Source organism: Hemitrygon akajei, chromosome 2, assembly GCF_048418815.1.
Source record: "Hemitrygon akajei chromosome 2, sHemAka1.3, whole genome shotgun sequence".
NCBI lineage: Eukaryota > Metazoa > Chordata > Chondrichthyes > Myliobatiformes > Dasyatidae > Hemitrygon > Hemitrygon akajei.
The window spans coordinates 208,073,214-208,094,098 of record NC_133125.1 but is presented as its reverse complement, the minus strand read 5'-3'; the positions used below and the strand labels follow the sequence as shown (position 1 = coordinate 208,094,098).

The window sequence follows — 20,885 nt, the reverse complement described above, 5'->3', positions numbered from 1 at the left end:
CAGGAGGGAAATTAGTGGGGAGAGATGAACAGGCAAGGGAATTATGGAGGGAGCAATCCCTGTGGAAAGTGGGGAGAGATGGGGATTGGTGGTAGAGGATTGCTTTGGAGATGGCACAAGCTGTGCAGAAGGGTGTGATTACAAGCCGCTCAACCTACCCTTGTATGGTTGTCCTGCCACAACAAGAGCCAATGCAACTCATCTTGTCTTCACTCTCACTACAGTGATATTGTTTGTTGGACATCTGTACAGTGTTCCAGATCAGCTTTCAGTGGTGATGGAGGTACTGTCTTTCTGAAGCCATGAGGGGTGGGTATGGAAGATAAGCTGGCCTCAATTCAAGGTACAGGGAAATTTTGTGCCAAAATTCATCCCTCAGCAATCATCTGAGGGATCCTGGGGTCCACCTCTGTAGTTCACACGTAATCCCAAATAATAAATGCTTACATCAGCCATTACTGGCTCATTTAGAGCAGAATCCTCTCACAGTATTCAAAAACTACAGTGAGCTGGCAAGTACATGGGAGATTTTGGCTATTTAATTGATTAACTTATGAATGGAATTTTCTGTTATCAGTTGTCTGGTATAAGAAGACCAGATTACCTTTGTCACAATATACACTGGCAATATCGGAAACCAAGTGTGGAGGAAAGACAGACTCCGATGTAGAGATGGCATCCTGAGTTTATTCACAAGAATTCCAACAGAACATCAGTCACTCAGCTGAAGGACATAGCAAGACATAAAATTCTCAAAACTAGGACCCCACGATTAGCGCTAATCAGGCATCCGCTTGAATGACACAAGTAACACAGAATCCACAAACTTATCAAAATAAACAGAGCAAGTTTAAATAGCAAGCACCAGGAAACAATGTCACAAAGGGTGACTTGCTCAAGAAAAACACAAGAAAACTAAATGATTAATGACTCTTGTTAAATATCGTTTAACCGAATCAGCTGCTCTTAAAACCTTGCACAGACCCAAAGAACTCAGTACAACCTTCTGCTGCCCTTCTTTGTCTCTTGTCAGGCTCCTTCCTTTCTATTCTTTAGCCTTGTGACACTTCACACAATGATCATAAGCAACATGTTTTATACCTCATTCTTAATTTCCAAACAACACTTTTACTTTCTGAGGAGGCTAAGGAGAGCTGGCCAATACACATCCATATTCACTTCAATCTACAGATTCGCAGTACAGAGCATCCTAACAAGCTGCATCACTGCTTGGTATGGAAGCTGCACTACCACAGGCAGGAAGGCTCTACAACAGGTAATCTAAACTGCCCAATGCATCACCAGCAGCAGTCTTACCCACCATCAAGGACATAGATACAGAAAGTTGTCAGAAAAGGGCCAGTAGCATCATGAAGGGTTCCACACACCCTATTCATGGACTGTTTGTCCCTCCCCCATCAAGGAGGAGGCTACACAACATCCACACCAGGCCCACCAGACTCAAAGACAGTTACTTTCGCCAAACAGTAAAGCTGATCAACATCTTCACTCTCCAGCCCACCCCTCCACATTCCCAACCACCACTACTTTATAATTACCTGTCAGAGTCACCTATGTCCAGACTCTCTTGTGTCGAGCATCACTTTCTGGGCATACAATCAATCCATGCACAAAAGCTATCTTATGTATTTATTCCAGTCCTGACGAAGGGTCTCGGTCCGAAACGTCGACAGTGCTTCTCCTTATAGATGCTGCCTGGCCTGCTGTGTTCCACCAGCATTTTATGTGTGTTGTTATGTATTTATTGCTGTGTTCCTTAACCTTATCTTATTATGTTCCTTTGTGCTGCATCGAATCCCAAATAATAAATACTTAATTCTCCTTTACACAGGAAATAACATTAAACAATCTTGAAGGCTATTAAAACAAAAGAATTTACACCACCTTAAACATTTCTTCCACACCCGCCAGTAGGTAACTTGATCAACCATTCCAGTTAGCCCCTTCTATTTCCCATTACTTGTCTGCAGTGTTAACACTTTAAACCACTTTTTATAATGTTGTTTACATCATAAATACATGCTTGTAATTATCTACTTATGCACATTTTGTTCCATATTTGTACTTCTGACTTTATTTTATACATAATCCTTTAATTGCTAAATGTTTTTGTTTCCTGTTGCATGCTGTCCCCTGACCAATACACCACAGTATATGGCAAATAATGTTGATCCTTGATACCAGCTCCCTGAAAATGGCCAAAGTGAATGTCTAGTTAAATGCAAGGATATATTGCTGAGCCTTAAGAAGGTATTGGGGAGAGTCCATTTGGAGTATTGTGAGCAGATTTGGGCCCTCTATCTCAGATGGAATATGCTGTCATTGGAGAGGGTCCAGAGGAGGGTTATCTCTTTGAAACAGAGGACACAGCCTCAGCATAGAAGGATGTCCTTTAGAACAGAGATGAGGAGGAATTTATTTGGCCAGTGGGTGGTGAATCTGTGGAATTCATTGTCGCAGATATCTTTAGAGGCTAAATCATTGGGTGTATTTAAAGTGGTTCTAGATTAGTCAGTGGGTTGAATGATCTAATTCTGCTTCTATGTCTTATGGTTTTATGGTGATAAATAAATTAATCTGAATCTGAGTCTCTGGGCACAGGTAGAACCTCAGCACATAGTGATGACAATTTAGATCTCAGGTGGACTAAAGGAGTGCTGTGTGAGTAAGCGATTTTTACACACTGTGACCTGTTGTATTGGACGAGGTGTAGAGAGACCCAGACCATTGTATCTTTTGGAGTAAGGAACAGAGGGACTCATTTTGAGCTTGGATCAGGGACCATCGGAATATTAGAATTTTGGTGAATAATTTGAAAGTGAGGCTCTCTCCACCTCTTACACCTTACACTATCACTTTCTCCTTCCCATACTCATTCATAAACTCTCTGTCTCAGACATTCAGTTTTTCCAGCTCAGTCTTTCTTGTTGATCCCCTCACTCATTTCTCTATTCTCATTTTCTATCCATGCCACTCTGCCACTCTCAGACTCCCACATTTCTCACACTCTCACTTTGCCTCTTATGTTTCCAGGATGCTCTGCATGTCTGAAAATCACACTGTCCCCCCCCCACTCTCTCTCTCTCTCTCACACACACGCACGCACGCACGCACGCACGCACACACACACACACACACACACACTTGTTCCCTGAGACACCTGCACACAAAGATAAACACAATCTCCCTCTCTTTCTCACATACTGTCTCCCTGTCTAACACACAGTCACTCTCCCTCTCTCTCACACACACTCCTCCAGCCTCACACACACTGTCCCACTCCCTGACTTCGTCACACATGCATTCTCTCCCTTTCTCTCTCTCTATCACACACACTCTCTCCTCTCACACACTGTCCCGCTCCCTGACTTTGTCACACATGCAGTCTCTCCCTTTCTCTCTCTCTATCACACACACACACTCTCTCCTCACACACACTGTATCGCTCCCTGACTTTGTCACACATGCAGTCTCTCCCTTTCTCCCTCTCTATCACACACACACTCTCTCGTCTCACACACTGTCCCGCTCCCTGACTTTGTCACACATGCAGTCTCGCCCTTTCTCTCTCTATCACACACACTCTCTCCTCTCACACACACTGTCCTTCTCCCTGACTTTCTCACACATGCAGTCTCTCCCTTTCTCTCTCTCTATCACTCACACACTCTCTCCTCTCACACACTGTCCCACTCCCTCACTTTCTCACACATGCATTCTCTCCCTTTCTCTCTCTCTATCGCACACACACTCTCTCCTCTCACTCACTGTCCCGCTCCCTGACTTTGTCACACATGCATTCTCTCCCTTTCTCTCTCTCTATCACACACACTCTCTCTCCTCTCACACACTGTCCCACTCCCTCACTTTCTCACACATGCAGTCTCTCCCTTTCTCTCTCTCTCTATCACACACACTCTCTACTCTCACACACTGTCCCACTCCCTCACTTTCTGACACATGCAGTCTCTCCCTTTCTCTCTCTCTATCACATACACACTCTCCCCTCTCACACACTGTCCCGCTCCCTGACTTTCTCACACATGCAGTCTCTCCCTTTCTCTCTCTCTATCACACACACACTCTCTCCTCTCACACACTGTCCCGCTCCCTGACTTTGTCACACATGCAGTCTCTCCCTTTCTCTCTCTCTATCACACACACACTCTCTCCTCTCACACACTGTCCCGCTCCCTGACTTTCTCACACATGCAGTCTCTCCCTTTCTCTCTCTCTATCACACACACAGTCTCCCCTCTCACACACTGTCCTGCTCCCTGACTTTCTCACACATGCAGTCTCTCCCTTTCTCTCTCTCTATCACACACACACTCTCTCCTCTCACACACTGTCCCGCTCCCTGACTTTGTCACACATGCAGTCTCTCCCTTTCTCTCTCTAACACACACACACACTCTCTCCTCTCACACACTGTCCCACTCCCTCACTTTCTCACACATGCAGTCTCTCCCTTTCTCTCTCTCCTCACACACACTCTCTCCTCTCACACACTGTCCCACTCCCTCACTTTGTCACACATGCATTCTCTCCCTTTCTCTCTCTCTAACACACACACACTCTCTCGTCTCACACACTGTCCCACTCCCTCACTTTGTCACACATGCATTCTCTCCCTTTCTCTCTCTCTATCACACACACACTCTCTCCTCTCACACACTGTCCCACTCCCTCACTTTGTCACACATGCAGTCTCTCCCTTTCTCTCTCTAACACACACACACTCTCTTCTCTCACACACTGTCCCGCTCCCTGACTTTCTCACACATGCAGTCTCTCCCCTTCTCTCTCTCTATCACACACACTCTCTCCTCACACACACTGTCCCACTCCCTCACTTTGTCACACATGCATTCTCTCCCTTTCTCTCTCTCTATCACACACACACTCTCTCCTCTCACACACGGTCCCACTCCCTCACTTTGTCACACATGCATTCTCTCCCTTTCTCTCTCTCTATCACACACACTCTCTCCTCTCACACACTGTCCCGCTCCCTGACTTTGTCACACATGCAGTCTCTCCCTTTCTCCCTCTAACACACACACACTCTCTCCTCTCACACACTGTCCCACTCCCTCGCTTTGTCACACATGCATTCTCTCCCTTTCTCTCTCTCCTCACACACACTCTCTCCTCTCACACACTGTCCCACTCCCTCACTTTGTCACACATGCATTCTCTCCCTTTCCCTCTCTCTAACACACACACACTCTCACGTCTCACACACAGTCCCACTCCCTCACTTTCTCACACATGCAGTCTCTCCCTTTCTCTCTCTCCTCACACACACTCTCTCCTCTCACACACTGTCCCGCTCCCTGACTTTGTCACACATGCACTCTCCCTTTCTCTCTCTAACACACACACACTCTCTCCTCTCACACACTGTCCCACTCCCTCACTTTCTCACACATGCAGTCTCTCCCTTTCTCTCTCTATCACACACACACTCTCTCCTCTCACACACTGTCCCACTCCCTCACTTCGTCACACATGCATTCTCTCCCTTTCTCTCTCTAACACACACACACTCTCTCCTCTCACACACTGTCCCACTCCCTCACTTTGTCACACATGCATTCTCTCCCTTTCTCTCTCTCTATCACACACACTCTCTCCTCTCACACACTGTCCCACTCCCTCACTTTGTCACACATGCAGTCTCTCCCTTTCTCTCTCTCTATCACACACACACTCTCCTCTCTCACACACTGTCCCACTCCCTCACTTTGTCACACATGCATTCTCTCCCTTTCTCTCTCTCTATCACACACACTCTCTCCTCTCACACACTGTCCCGCTCCCTGACTTTGTCACACATGCATTCTCTCCCTTTCTCTCTCTCTATCACACACACATTCTCGTCTCTCACACACTGTCCCGCTCCCTGACTTTCTCACACATGCAGTCTCTCCCTTTCTCTCTCTATCACACACACACTCTCTCCTCTCTCACACACTGTCCCGCTCCCTGACGTTCTCACACATGCATTCTCTCCCTTTCTCTCTCTCCTCACACACACACTCTCCTCTCACACACTGTCCCGCTCCCTGACTTTCTCACACATGCATTCTCTCCCTTTCTCTCTCTCCTCACACACACACGTTCTCCTCTCACACACTGTCCCGCTCCCTGACTTTGTCACACATGCAGTCTCTCCCTTTCTCTCTCTCTCTATCACACACACTCTCTCCTCTCTCACACACTGTCCCGCTCGCTGACTTTCTCACACATGCAGTCTCTCCCTTTCTCTCTCTCTATCACACACACACTCTCTCGTCTCACACACTGTCCCGCTCCCTGACTTTGTCACACATGCATTCTCTCCCGTTCTCTCTCTCTATCACACACACTCTCTCCTCTCACACACACTGTCCTGCTCCCTGACTTTCTCACACATGCAGTCTCTCCCTTTCTCTCTCTCTATCACACACACACTCTCTCCTCTCACACACTGTCCCGCTCCCTGACTTTCTCACACATGCAGTCTCTCCCTTTCTCTCTCTCTATCACTCACACACTCTCTCCTCTCACACACTGTCCCGCTCCCTGACTTTGTCACACATGCAGTCTCTCCCTTTCTCTCTCTCTATCACACACACACTCTCTCTCCTCTCACACACTGTCCCGCTCCCTGACTTTGTCACACATGCATTCTCTCCCTTTCTCTCTCTCTCTATCACACACACTCTCTCCTCTCACACACTGTCCCACTCCCTCACTTTGTCACACATGCATTCTCTCCCTTTCTCTCTCTCTATCACACACACACTCTCCTCTCTCACACACTGTCCCGCTCCCTGACTTTGTCACACATGCATTCTCTCCCTTTCACTCTCTCTCTATCACACACACACTCTCTCCTCTCACACACTGTCCCGCTCCCTGACTTTGTCACACATGCAGTCTCTCCCTTTCTCTCTATCACACACACACACTCTCTCATCTCACACACTGTCCCGCTCCCTGACTTTCTCACACATGCAGTCTCTCCCTTTCTCTCTCTCTATCACACACACTCTCTCCTCACACACACTGTCCCACTCCCTCACTTTGTCACACATGCATTCTCTCCCTTTCTCTCTCTCTATCACACACACACTCTCCTCTCTCACACACTGTCCCACTCCCTCACTTTGTCACACATGCATTCTCTCCCTTTCTCTCTCTCTATCACACACACTCTCTCCTCTCACACACTGTCCCGCTCCCTGACTTTCTCACACATGCAGTCTCTCCCTTTCTCTCTCTCTATCACACACACAGTCTCCCCTCTCACACACTGTCCTGCTCCCTGACTTTCTCACACATGCAGTCTCTCCCTTTCTCTCTCTCTATCACACACACACTCTCTCCTCTCACACACTGTCCCGCTCCCTGACTTTGTCACACATGCAGTCTCTCCCTTTCTCTCTCTAACACACACACACTCTCTCCTCTCACACACTGTCCCACTCCCTCACTTTCTCACACATGCAGTCTCTCCCTTTCTCTCTCTCCTCACACACACTCTCTCCTCTCACACACTGTCCCACTCCCTCACTTTGTCACACATGCATTCTCTCCCTTTCTCTCTCTCTAACACACACACACTCTCTCGTCTCACACACTGTCCCACTCCCTCACTTTGTCACACATGCATTCTCTCCCTTTCTCTCTCTCTATCACACACACACTCTCTCCTCTCACACACTGTCCCACTCCCTCACTTTGTCACACATGCAGTCTCTCCCTTTCTCTCTCTAACACACACACACTCTCTCCTCTCACACACTGTCCCGCTCCCTGACTTTCTCACACATGCAGTCTCTCCCTTTCTCTCTCTCTATCACACACACTCTCTCCTCACACACACTGTCCCACTCCCTCACTTTGTCACACATGCATTCTCTCCCTTTCTCTCTCTCTATCACACACACACTCTCTCCTCTCACACACGGTCCCACTCCCTCACTTTGTCACACATGCATTCTCTCCCTTTCTCTCTCTCTATCACACACACTCTCTCCTCTCACACACTGTCCCGCTCCCTGACTTTGTCACACATGCAGTCTCTCCCTTTCTCCCTCTAACACACACACACTCTCTCCTCTCACACACTGTCCCACTCCCTCGCTTTGTCACACATGCATTCTCTCCCTTTCTCTCTCTCCTCACACACACTCTCTCCTCTCACACACTGTCCCACTCCCTCACTTTGTCACACATGCATTCTCTCCCTTTCCCTCTCTCTAACACACACACACTCTCACGTCTCACACACAGTCCCACTCCCTCACTTTCTCACACATGCAGTCTCTCCCTTTCTCTCTCTCCTCACACACACTCTCTCCTCTCACACACTGTCCCGCTCCCTGACTTTGTCACACATGCACTCTCCCTTTCTCTCTCTAACACACACACACTCTCTCCTCTCACACACTGTCCCACTCCCTCACTTTCTCACACATGCAGTCTCTCCCTTTCTCTCTCTATCACACACACACTCTCTCCTCTCACACACTGTCCCACTCCCTCACTTCGTCACACATGCATTCTCTCCCTTTCTCTCTCTAACACACACACACTCTCTCCTCTCACACACTGTCCCACTCCCTCACTTTGTCACACATGCATTCTCTCCCTTTCTCTCTCTCTATCACACACACTCTCTCCTCTCACACACTGTCCCACTCCCTCACTTTGTCACACATGCAGTCTCTCCCTTTCTCTCTCTCTATCACACACACACTCTCCTCTCTCACACACTGTCCCACTCCCTCACTTTGTCACACATGCATTCTCTCCCTTTCTCTCTCTCTATCACACACACTCTCTCCTCTCACACACTGTCCCGCTCCCTGACTTTGTCACACATGCATTCTCTCCCTTTCTCTCTCTCTATCACACACACATTCTCGTCTCTCACACACTGTCCCGCTCCCTGACTTTCTCACACATGCAGTCTCTCCCTTTCTCTCTCTATCACACACACACTCTCTCCTCTCTCACACACTGTCCCGCTCCCTGACGTTCTCACACATGCATTCTCTCCCTTTCTCTCTCTCCTCACACACACACTCTCCTCTCACACACTGTCCCGCTCCCTGACTTTCTCACACATGCATTCTCTCCCTTTCTCTCTCTCCTCACACACACACGTTCTCCTCTCACACACTGTCCCGCTCCCTGACTTTGTCACACATGCAGTCTCTCCCTTTCTCTCTCTCTCTATCACACACACTCTCTCCTCTCTCACACACTGTCCCGCTCCCTGACTTTCTCACACATGCAGTCTCTCCCTTTCTCTCTCTCTATCACACACACACTCTCTCGTCTCACACACTGTCCCGCTCCCTGACTTTGTCACACATGCATTCTCTCCCGTTCTCTCTCTCTATCACACACACTCTCTCCTCTCACACACACTGTCCTGCTCCCTGACTTTCTCACACATGCAGTCTCTCCCTTTCTCTCTCTCTATCACACACACACTCTCTCCTCTCACACACTGTCCCGCTCCCTGACTTTCTCACACATGCAGTCTCTCCCTTTCTCTCTCTCTATCACTCACACACTCTCTCCTCTCACACACTGTCCCGCTCCCTGACTTTGTCACACATGCAGTCTCTCCCTTTCTCTCTCTCTATCACACACACACTCTCTCTCCTCTCACACACTGTCCCGCTCCCTGACTTTGTCACACATGCATTCTCTCCCTTTCTCTCTCTCTCTATCACACACACTCTCTCCTCTCACACACTGTCCCACTCCCTCACTTTGTCACACATGCATTCTCTCCCTTTCTCTCTCTCTATCACACACACACTCTCCTCTCTCACACACTGTCCCGCTCCCTGACTTTGTCACACATGCATTCTCTCCCTTTCACTCTCTCTCTATCACACACACACTCTCTCCTCTCACACACTGTCCCGCTCCCTGACTTTGTCACACATGCAGTCTCTCCCTTTCTCTCTATCACACACACACACTCTCTCATCTCACACACTGTCCCGCTCCCTGACTTTCTCACACATGCAGTCTCTCCCTTTCTCTCTCTCTATCACACACACTCTCTCCTCACACACACTGTCCCACTCCCTCACTTTGTCACACATGCATTCTCTCCCTTTCTCTCTCTCTATCACACACACACTCTCTCCTCTCACACACGGTCCCACTCCCTCACTTTGTCACACATGCATTCTCTCCCTTTCTCTCTCTCTATCACACACACTCTCTCCTCTCACACACTGTCCCGCTCCCTGACTTTGTCACACATGCAGTCTCTCCCTTTCTCCCTCTAACACACACACACTCTCTCCTCTCACACACTGTCCCACTCCCTCGCTTTGTCACACATGCATTCTCTCCCTTTCTCTCTCTCCTCACACACACTCTCTCCTCTCACACACTGTCCCACTCCCTCACTTTGTCACACATGCATTCTCTCCCTTTCCCTCTCTCTAACACACACACACTCTCACGTCTCACACACAGTCCCACTCCCTCACTTTCTCACACATGCAGTCTCTCCCTTTCTCTCTCTCCTCACACACACTCTCTCCTCTCACACACTGTCCCGCTCCCTGACTTTGTCACACATGCACTCTCCCTTTCTCTCTCTAACACACACACACTCTCTCCTCTCACACACTGTCCCACTCCCTCACTTTCTCACACATGCAGTCTCTCCCTTTCTCTCTCTATCACACACACACTCTCTCCTCTCACACACTGTCCCACTCCCTCACTTCGTCACACATGCATTCTCTCCCTTTCTCTCTCTAACACACACACACTCTCTCCTCTCACACACTGTCCCACTCCCTCACTTTGTCACACATGCATTCTCTCCCTTTCTCTCTCTCTATCACACACACTCTCTCCTCTCACACACTGTCCCACTCCCTCACTTTTTCACACATGCAGTCTCTCCCTTTCTCTCTCTCTATCACACACACACTCTCCTCTCTCACACACTGTCCCACTCCCTCACTTTGTCACACATGCATTCTCTCCCTTTCTCTCTCTCTATCACACACACTCTCTCCTCTCACACACTGTCCCGCTCCCTGACTTTGTCACACATGCATTCTCTCCCTTTCTCTCTCTCTATCACACACACATTCTCGTCTCTCACACACTGTCCCGCTCCCTGACTTTCTCACACATGCAGTCTCTCCCTTTCTCTCTCTATCACACACACACTCTCTCCTCTCTCACACACTGTCCCGCTCCCTGACGTTCTCACACATGCATTCTCTCCCTTTCTCTCTCTCCTCACACACACACTCTCCTCTCACACACTGTCCCGCTCCCTGACTTTCTCACACATGCATTCTCTCCCTTTCTCTCTCTCCTCACACACACACGTTCTCCTCTCACACACTGTCCCGCTCCCTGACTTTGTCACACATGCAGTCTCTCCCTTTCTCTCTCTCTCTATCACACACACTCTCTCCTCTCTCACACACTGTCCCGCTCCCTGACTTTCTCACACATGCAGTCTCTCCCTTTCTCTCTCTCTATCACACACACACTCTCTCGTCTCACACACTGTCCCGCTCCCTGACTTTGTCACACATGCATTCTCTCCCGTTCTCTCTCTCTATCACACACACTCTCTCCTCTCACACACACTGTCCTGCTCCCTGACTTTCTCACACATGCAGTCTCTCCCTTTCTCTCTCTCTATCACACACACACTCTCTCCTCTCACACACTGTCCCGCTCCCTGACTTTCTCACACATGCAGTCTCTCCCTTTCTCTCTCTCTATCACTCACACACTCTCTCCTCTCACACACTGTCCCGCTCCCTGACTTTGTCACACATGCAGTCTCTCCCTTTCTCTCTCTCTATCACACACACACTCTCTCTCCTCTCACACACTGTCCCGCTCCCTGACTTTGTCACACATGCATTCTCTCCCTTTCTCTCTCTCTCTATCACACACACTCTCTCCTCTCACACACTGTCCCACTCCCTCACTTTGTCACACATGCATTCTCTCCCTTTCTCTCTCTCTATCACACACACACTCTCCTCTCTCACACACTGTCCCGCTCCCTGACTTTGTCACACATGCATTCTCTCCCTTTCACTCTCTCTCTATCACACACACACTCTCTCCTCTCACACACTGTCCCGCTCCCTGACTTTGTCACACATGCAGTCTCTCCCTTTCTCTCTATCACACACACACACTCTCTCATCTCTCACACTGTCCCACTCCCTCACTTTGTCACACATGCAGTCTCTCCCTTTCTCTCTCTGTATCACACACACACTCTCTCCTCTCACACACTGTCCCACTCCCTCACTTTCTCACACATGCAGTCTCTCCCTTTCTCTCTCTCTATCACACACACACTCTCCTCTCTCACACACTGTCCCACTCCCTCACTTTGTCACACATGCATTCTCTCCCTTTCTCTCTCTCTATCACACACACACTCTCTCCTCTCACACACTGTCCCTCTCCCTGACTTTGTCACACATGCATTCTCTCCCTTTCTCTCTCTCTATCACACACACACTCTCTCCTCTCACACACTGTCCCGCTCCCTGACTTTGTCACACATGCAGTCTCTCCCTTTCTCTCTCTCTATCACACACACACTCTCTCCTCTCATACACTGTCCCGCTCCCTGACTTTCTCACACATGCAGTCTCTCCCTTCCTCTCTCTCTATCACACACACTCTCTCCTCACACACACTGTCCCACTCCCTCACTTTGTCACACATGCATTCTCTCCCTTTCACTCTCTCTATCACACACACACTCTCTCCTCTCACACACTGTCCCGCTCCCTGACTTTGTCACACATGCAGTCTCTCCCTTTCTCTCTCTAACACACACACACTCTCTCCTCTCACACACTGTCCCACTCCCTCACTTTCTCACACATGCAGTCTCTCCCTTTTTCTCTCTCCTCACACACACTCTCTCCTCTCACACACTGTCCCACTCCCTCACTTTGTCACACATGCATTCTCTCCCTTTCTCTCTCTAACACACACACACTCTCTCCTCTCACACACTGTCCCACTCCCTCACTTTGTCACACATGCATTCTCTCCCTTTCTCTCTCTCTAACACACACACACTCTCTCGTCTCACACACTGTCCCACTCCCTCACTTTGTCACACATGCATTCTCTCCCTTTCTCTCTCTCTATCACACACACACTCTCTCCTCTCACACACTGTCCCACTCCCTCACTTTGTCACACATGCAGTCTCTCCCTTTCTCTCTCTAACACACACACTCTCTCCTCTCACACACTGTCCCGCTCCCTGACTTTCTCACACATGCAGTCTCTCCCTTTCTCTCTCTCTATCACACACACTCTCTCCTCACACACACTGTCCCACTCCCTCACTTTGTCACACATGCATTCTCTCCCTTTCTCTCTCTCTATCACACACACACTCTCTCCTCTCACACACGGTCCCACTCCCTCACTTTGTCACACATGCATTCTCTCCCTTTCTCTCTCTCTATCACACACACTCTCTCCTCTCACACACTGTCCCGCTCCCTGACTGTCACACATGCAGTCTCTCCCTTTCTCTCTCTAACACACACACACTCTCTCCTCTCACACACTGTCCCACTCCCTCGCTTTGTCACACATGCATTCTCTCCCTTTCTCTCTCTCCTCACACACACTCTCTCCTCTCACACACTGTCCCACTCCCTCACTTTGTCACACATGCATTCTCTCCCTTTCCCTCTCTCTAACACACACACACTCTCACGTCTCACACACAGTCCCACTCCCTCACTTTCTCACACATGCAGTCTCTCCCTTTCTCTCTCTCCTCACACACACTCTCTCCTCTCACACACTGTCCCACTCCCTCACTTTGTCACACATGCATTCTCTCCCTTTCCCTCTCTCTAACACACACACACTCTCACGTCTCACACACTGTCCCACTCCCTCACTTTGTCACACATGCATTCTCTCCCTTTCTCTCTCTAACACACACACACTCTCTCCTCTCACACACTGTCCCACTCCCTCACTTTGTCACACATGCAGTCTCTCCCTTTCTCTCTCTCTATCACACACACACTCTCCTCTCTCACACAGTGTCCCACTCCCTCACTTTGTCACACATGCATTCTCTCCCTTTCTCTCTCTCTATCACACACACTCTCTCCTCTCACACACTGTCCCGCTCCCTGACTTTCTCACACATGCATTCTCTCCCTTTCTCTCTCTCCTCACACACACACTCTCCTCTCACACACTGTCCCGCTCCCTGACTTTCTCACACATGCATTCTCTCCCTTTCTTTCTCTCCTCACACACACACACGTTCTCCTCTCACACACTGTCCCGCTCCCTGACTTTGTCACACATGCAGTCTCTCCCTTTCTCTCTCTCTCTATCACACACACTCTCTCCTCTCTCACACACTGTCCCGCTCCCTGACTTTCTCACACATGCAGTCTCTCCCTTTCTCTCTCTCTATCACACACACACTCTCTCGTCTCACACACTGTCCCGCTCCCTGACTTTGTCACACATGCATTCTCTCCCGTTCTCTCTCTCTATCACACACACTCTCTCCTCTCACACACACTGTCCTGCTCCCTGACTTTCTCACACATGCAGTCTCTCCCTTTCTCTCTCTCTCTATCACACACACTCTCTCCTCTCACACACTGTCCCGCTCCCTGACTTTCTCACACATGCAGTCTCTCCCTTTCTCTCTCTCTATCACTCACACACTCTCTCCTCTCACACACTGTCCCGCTCCCTGACTTTGTCACACATGCAGTCTCTCCCTTTCTCTCTCTCTATCACACACACACTCTCTCTCCTCTCACACACTGTCCCGCTCCCTGACTTTGTCACACATGCATTCTCTCCCTTTCTCTCTCTCTCTATCACACACACTCTCTCCTCTCACACACTGTCCCACTCCCTCACTTTGTCACACATGCATTCTCTCCCTTTCTCTCTCTCTATCACACACACACTCTCCTCTCTCACACACTGTCCCGCTCCCTGACTTTGTCACACATGCATTCTCTCCCTTTCACTCTCTCTCTATCACACACACACACTCTCTCATCTCTCACACTGTCCCACTCCCTCACTTTGTCACACATGCAGTCTCTCCCTTTCTCTCTCTGTATCACACACACACTCTCTCCTCTCACACACTGTCCCACTCCCTCACTTTCTCACACATGCAGTCTCTCCCTTTCTCTCTCTCTATCACACACACACTCTCCTCTCTCACACACTGTCCCACTCCCTCACTTTGTCACACATGCATTCTCTCCCTTTCTCTCTCTCTATCACACACACACTCTCTCCTCTCACACACTGTCCCGCTCCCTGACTTTGTCACACATGCATTCTCTCCCTTTCTCTCTCTCTATCACACACACACTCTCTCCTCCCACACACTGTCCCGCTCCCTGACTTTGTCACACATGCATTCTCTCCCTTTCTCTCTCTCTATCACACACACACTCTCTCCTCTCACACACTGTCCCGCTCCCTGACTTTGTCACACATGCATTCTCTCCCTTTCTCTCTCTCTATCACACACACACTCTCTCCTCTCACACACTGTCCCGCTCCCTGACTTTGTCACACATGCATTCTCTCCCTTTCTCTCTCTCTATCACACACACACTCTCTCCTCTCACACACTGTCCCGCTCCCTGACTTTCTCACACATGCAGTCTCTCCCTTTCTCTCTCTCTATCACACACACATTCTCGTCTCTCACACACTGTCCCGCTCCCTGACTTTGTCACACATGCATTCTCTCCCTTTCTCTCTCTCTATCACACACACACTCTCTCCTCACACACTGTCCCACTCCCTCACTTTCTCACACATGCAGTCTCTCCCTTTCTCTCTCTCTCTCTATCTATCACACACACACTCTCCTCTCAGACACACTGTCCCACTCCCTCACTTTGTCACACATGCAGTCTCTCCCTTTCTCTCTCTCTCTCTCTCTATCTATCACACACACACTTTCTCCTCTCACACACTGACCCCTCTCACACAGATTTTCTCACACTCTATCCCTGTCTTTCACACTGTCTCACACAGAAACTCTCAGCACTACCTCACACAATCTGCCTTTCCCCCATACTTTCTCTCACACAATAACAAATACATACACCCTCTCTTTCGCTCACACACACCCTCACACACTATCTCACCCTACAAACACTATACCCCCTCTCGTACTCACACAAGCAGAACACACGCCAACACACTCTCAGCTTTTCTCTTGCTCACAGTCTCGCTCCCACACATATTACCCCCTCACACACGAAAACAAAGTCTCTCTCCCACACACACTGACACGCTCTCTCGCTCTCCCACACATTCTCTCTCTCTGTTTCACACACAAAGGTTCCGCACTCAGGGTATCGCACACCCTCTGTCCGATTCTCGGAGACTCGGGGGGTAATTCCCAGCCGATGCTTTAAAATGACGCTGCAGCCCACGGCCACCGCTGAGAGGCAGTTCGGCGGAGAGAGAGAGAGAAGACGCGACAGGAAACCCCTTGCTACCTAACCGCGACCATGAGCAGTGAGAGGATGCTCGCCGAGGTTGAGAACGGCACTGACGGCTCAGTGGGGAAGCGGGGCTTAGCGGCCGGCCGCTTCCTAAAGGTTGTCTGCATTGTTTCAGCGCTGGCCGTGGCGGCCGTGGCTTCCTACATCTTATTCTACATGGTTGGCGCGTCCACACCGGTACAGGGAAACTGGGTATGTATCCCCCAAAGTTAAACTATAGAATTATTTAGGTCCCGCCTGAATTTCACTGTAAACTAGTCTTGCGTGCAACCCCATTGGGATTCAGCACGCGAACATCTCTAATTTTCTGCCATTTACGCCTTCGGGTGCCAGCAGGGGGTCCGGCCGACCGCATTTGGCTGAATTCCCTCGGGAGCCGAACGCGCTGCGAATTTCGGGCGCAAAGCTGCTGGCTCTTTTTAGCGCCTTAAGTTCAAAACAAAAGCGAGCGTTTAATACCGGTGGTGGCGGGGGGATTGATGAAATTGGTAAATTGGGTCTTTATTGTCACATGGACCAAGGTAGAGCGAAAGGCTTGTCTCGCGCACTGTTCATTCATTACACAGCTCATTATTGAGGTGGGACAAGGAAAATCAGTCATACTTAGAATAAAGTGTCACAGTTACAGACAAAGTGCACTGCAGGCAGACTATAAGGTGCAAGGTTCTAACAAGGTTGTGAGGTCAAGAGTCCATAATCGTACCCATTCAATGGTCCTTTAACAACATGATAGAATTCTCAGCAGACGAACGACAGATTATGTCCAGTCTCTGTTCGAGGGTTAACCGGGGCAGAGCTGGGTCGGGTCTGTGTTGGTGGTTTGATGTGCTGATTATCTGCAGAGAGTGAATGAGAGAAGCGTCCGGTAGCAACAGGGGAGGGTGCGGGAGATTTCCAAGCTGAGGGTTGTTGGACTGCACTGACCGCCAGCTCTCTCGGTTCTTCCACAGAGCGCGGTCCTGAGAGAGGAGGGACACTTTCCTCAAAGTAACGGTGAGTAATCTGTTTCCGGATTTTCTGGTCATCTGGTTTCGGGATCTCTCTGTCCTGTCCCAAGATCTCCCTTCGTACTTTCCTGAGATCTCCAACCGTTTGGACCGGGGGAGATCTTTTCCTCCTGTCGGGAGATCCCTCTCCGTCCTGTTCTTTGCCTGTTATCCAACCCACTCTCTCTCTCTCTCTCTTTCTCTCTCTTTCCCTCTCCCTCTCTCCCTCCTTCAGTTTCTGTGTGTTCTCAACCCGAGTTACTCCCACCAGCACTGACAAAACCCCTCTTGTCTGTAGGCGTGCCTCATCTCATGAAGCAGGTGGGAGACGACTCGAGAGGGAAAATCGCTGCTCACCTCACCGGTAAGGGACTGTTAATATGTTGTACATATTTATTATTATGTTGATGAGGTTTCATTAATCAGTGTAAGTATGGTTACCGCAGACTGTAACCACCGAGTGATAGGATCGGCTATCCTTTTCCTCTGGTGGACTGTTCCGCCCTCTACTGCGGATAGAACAAAACTGGCGGAGAATATTTTTCAAGATGTTTAATGGCATTTCCAGTAAACAAGTGTAAAGGAGAACGAAATAATCGTTACTCCGGATCCAATACAGCACAAAAAAGATAAAGAACACAACAATAAAAACATAATAAATATACATACATAAGTGAGCTTATATATACTGTACTGCTCATAGTTTGATTTTATGTCCGTATAGCACAGCAGTGTCAGTGTATAAGGTGACTGACAGGAAATGATAAAACAGTGGTGGTTGGAAGTGTGGAGAGGGAATTTGTAGAGTGCCTGGGTGATGTCTTTTTAGAGCAGCTGGTGTTTGAGCCCACCAGGAGATCAGTTATTCTGGATTGGTTGTTGGGCAATGAACTGGAATTGATTAGAGAGCTTAAGTTGATGGAACCCTTAGGAGCCAGTGATCATAATATGATAGAATTTACCTTGCAATTTGAGAAGAAAAGGCTAAAAGTCAGATATATCAGTATTACAGTGGAGTAGAGGAAATTATGGAAGCATGAGAGAGGAACTGGCCATAACTGATTGGATAGCAGGGATGACAGCAGAATAGCAACGGCTGGAGTTCCTGCATCAAGGGGCAGAAATGAGTGAAGTTGACATTACTGGGGAGAAGGTGTTTGGGAAACTGAAAGGTCTGAAGAAAGATAAGTCAACTGGACCACATGGTGTACACCCCACGGTTCTGAAAGTGGTGTCTGAAGAGATTGTGGAGTCATTTGTAATGATCTTTCAAAAATCAATGGATTCTGGCATGGTTCTGGAGAAGTGGAAATTGCAAATATCACTCTGCTGTTCAGGATGGGAGAGAGACAGAAAACAAAATTTATAGGCCAGTCGGTCTGACCTCAGTGGTTGGGAAATATTGGTGTTGATTGTTAAAGATGGATTTTGGGGGTACGTAGAGACACATGATAAAATAGGCTAAAGTCAGCATTGTATCCTTAATGGAAAATCTTGCTTGACAAATCTGTTGGAATAGTTTGAAGAAATAACAAGCAGGATAGACAGAGGAGAATTAGTAGATGTCACATACTTGGATTTTTAGCAAACCTTTGACAAGATGCCTCACACGAAGCTTCTTAACAGATTAAGAGCACATGGTATTACAGGAAAGATACTAGCATGGATGGAGTGTAGCTGACTGGAAGGAGGCAAAAAGTGGGAATAAAGGGAACCTTTTCTGGTTGGCTGCAGGGGACTGGTGTTTAAGGAAGTTTCATGACATTCAGTCTGGAAATGAAAGGGGTATCATATGAGGAGTGTTTCATGGCTTTGAGTCTGTATGCACTGGAGGTCAGAAGACTGAGTGAGGGGACTCCTCGAAACTTATCAAAGGTTGAAAGATGTTGATAGAGTAGATGAGGAAACAAGTTTCCTATGGTGGGGGAGTATAAGACTGGAGGACGGCCTTAGAATAGAAGGATGCCCATTTAGGATGGAGATGAGGAGGAATTTCTTTAGCCAGAGGGTGGTGAATCTGTGGGTATATTTAGGCAGAGGTTGATAAATTAGTTAGGACATGAAGGGATATGGGGAGATGGGGGCTGAGAGGGAAATGGATCAGCCATGATGAAAATATGGAGCAGGCTCGTTGGGCCAAATGGCATAATTCTGCTCCTGTATCTCATGGGCTTATGGTCTATAATGTTGACAGGGGAAATAAATTAGACATGAGAAGACTTGATGGGCTGAATGGCCTAATTGTGCTCATATGTCGTTTGGTCTAATGGTCTTTACCAATCCACAGCAAATCCCGACAAGGGCTGGTCCAAAGAGTTGATCTGGCAGGATGATGTTGGCATTGCCTTCTCGTACGGCATCGAGTTCTCCAACAACAGCCTTTTGATCCAGCAGCCCGGCCTATACTTCATCTACACCCAAGTGGTCTTCTATGCCAGGCAGTGTGATGGAAAGACCATCTTCCTCAGCCATGACATGCACAAGCTCTCACCTTCCTACCCAGAGGAGACAATCCTCCTGAAAGCCACCAAGTCTGTCTGCCACTACCATCATCACAGCGACCCCTGGTTCAAGACCTCCTACCAGGGTGCCATCTTTGAACTGGAGGCCGGCGACAGGATCTTCTCCAGAGTCCCCAAGCAGGTGGTCACATACTTGGACACAAAGGAAGGCAAGACCTTCTTTGGAGTGTTTGCTTTGTGATGGGGTGGAGTTGAGATGGTCCCCTGATGCTCAGATTTTGAGTCCCATGATGTGCAGGCTTTACCAGGAGAATTCACAACTTTGAGGAAAGTATCTGCACACGTATCACATTAAATTAACTTAAGGATATCCATGCAACACCGGTGGCACAGTGAATAGAGTGGCTGCTTCACAACGTCAGAGACCTGGATTCAATCCCGACCTCCAGGTTTGCCTGTCTGTCTGCTTGTGCCCTGGTTTCACATACCCCGATTTAATTGGCCTCTGCAAATTGCCCTTTGTATGTGGGTAGAATCCAGGTTGGTGTAAATGGAGGTCTGTAGTCAGCATGAACTCAGAGGTTCCTGTGCTGTATCTCTGGTCTAACCAGGACCCTTTAAACTGACATGTTAGTGTAAGACACCCTCAACATCAGGTACACAGCAACAATAGGATAATGGGATAGAAAGGAAACTGACAGAACCAAATGGTTGCACAGGCTCATAGGGCTGAACTGCTTAACACTGCTCCTGTGTCGTATGACCTTGTGGTGTATAATCCAGGGATGCAATGTAATAGGCACATGGTGGAAAGTGTATCCCCTCCAGGGAGATCCAGG

At 48.7% G+C, this 20,885-nt stretch overlaps 1 protein-coding gene across 1 annotated transcript; it reads left to right on the top strand.

Moving 5' to 3' along the window:
• Positions 1-16,604: 16,604 nt before the first annotated feature.
• LOC140722208 (lymphotoxin-alpha-like) lies at positions 16,605-20,287 on the top strand. The gene is made up of 4 exons (XM_073037001.1): positions 16,605-16,790; positions 16,885-17,086; positions 17,883-17,948; positions 19,872-20,287. Exons 1-4 carry the CDS (start codon positions 16,605-16,607, stop codon positions 20,285-20,287), a joined length of 870 nt encoding a protein of 289 aa, XP_072893102.1.
• Positions 20,288-20,885: the final 598 nt, after the last annotated feature.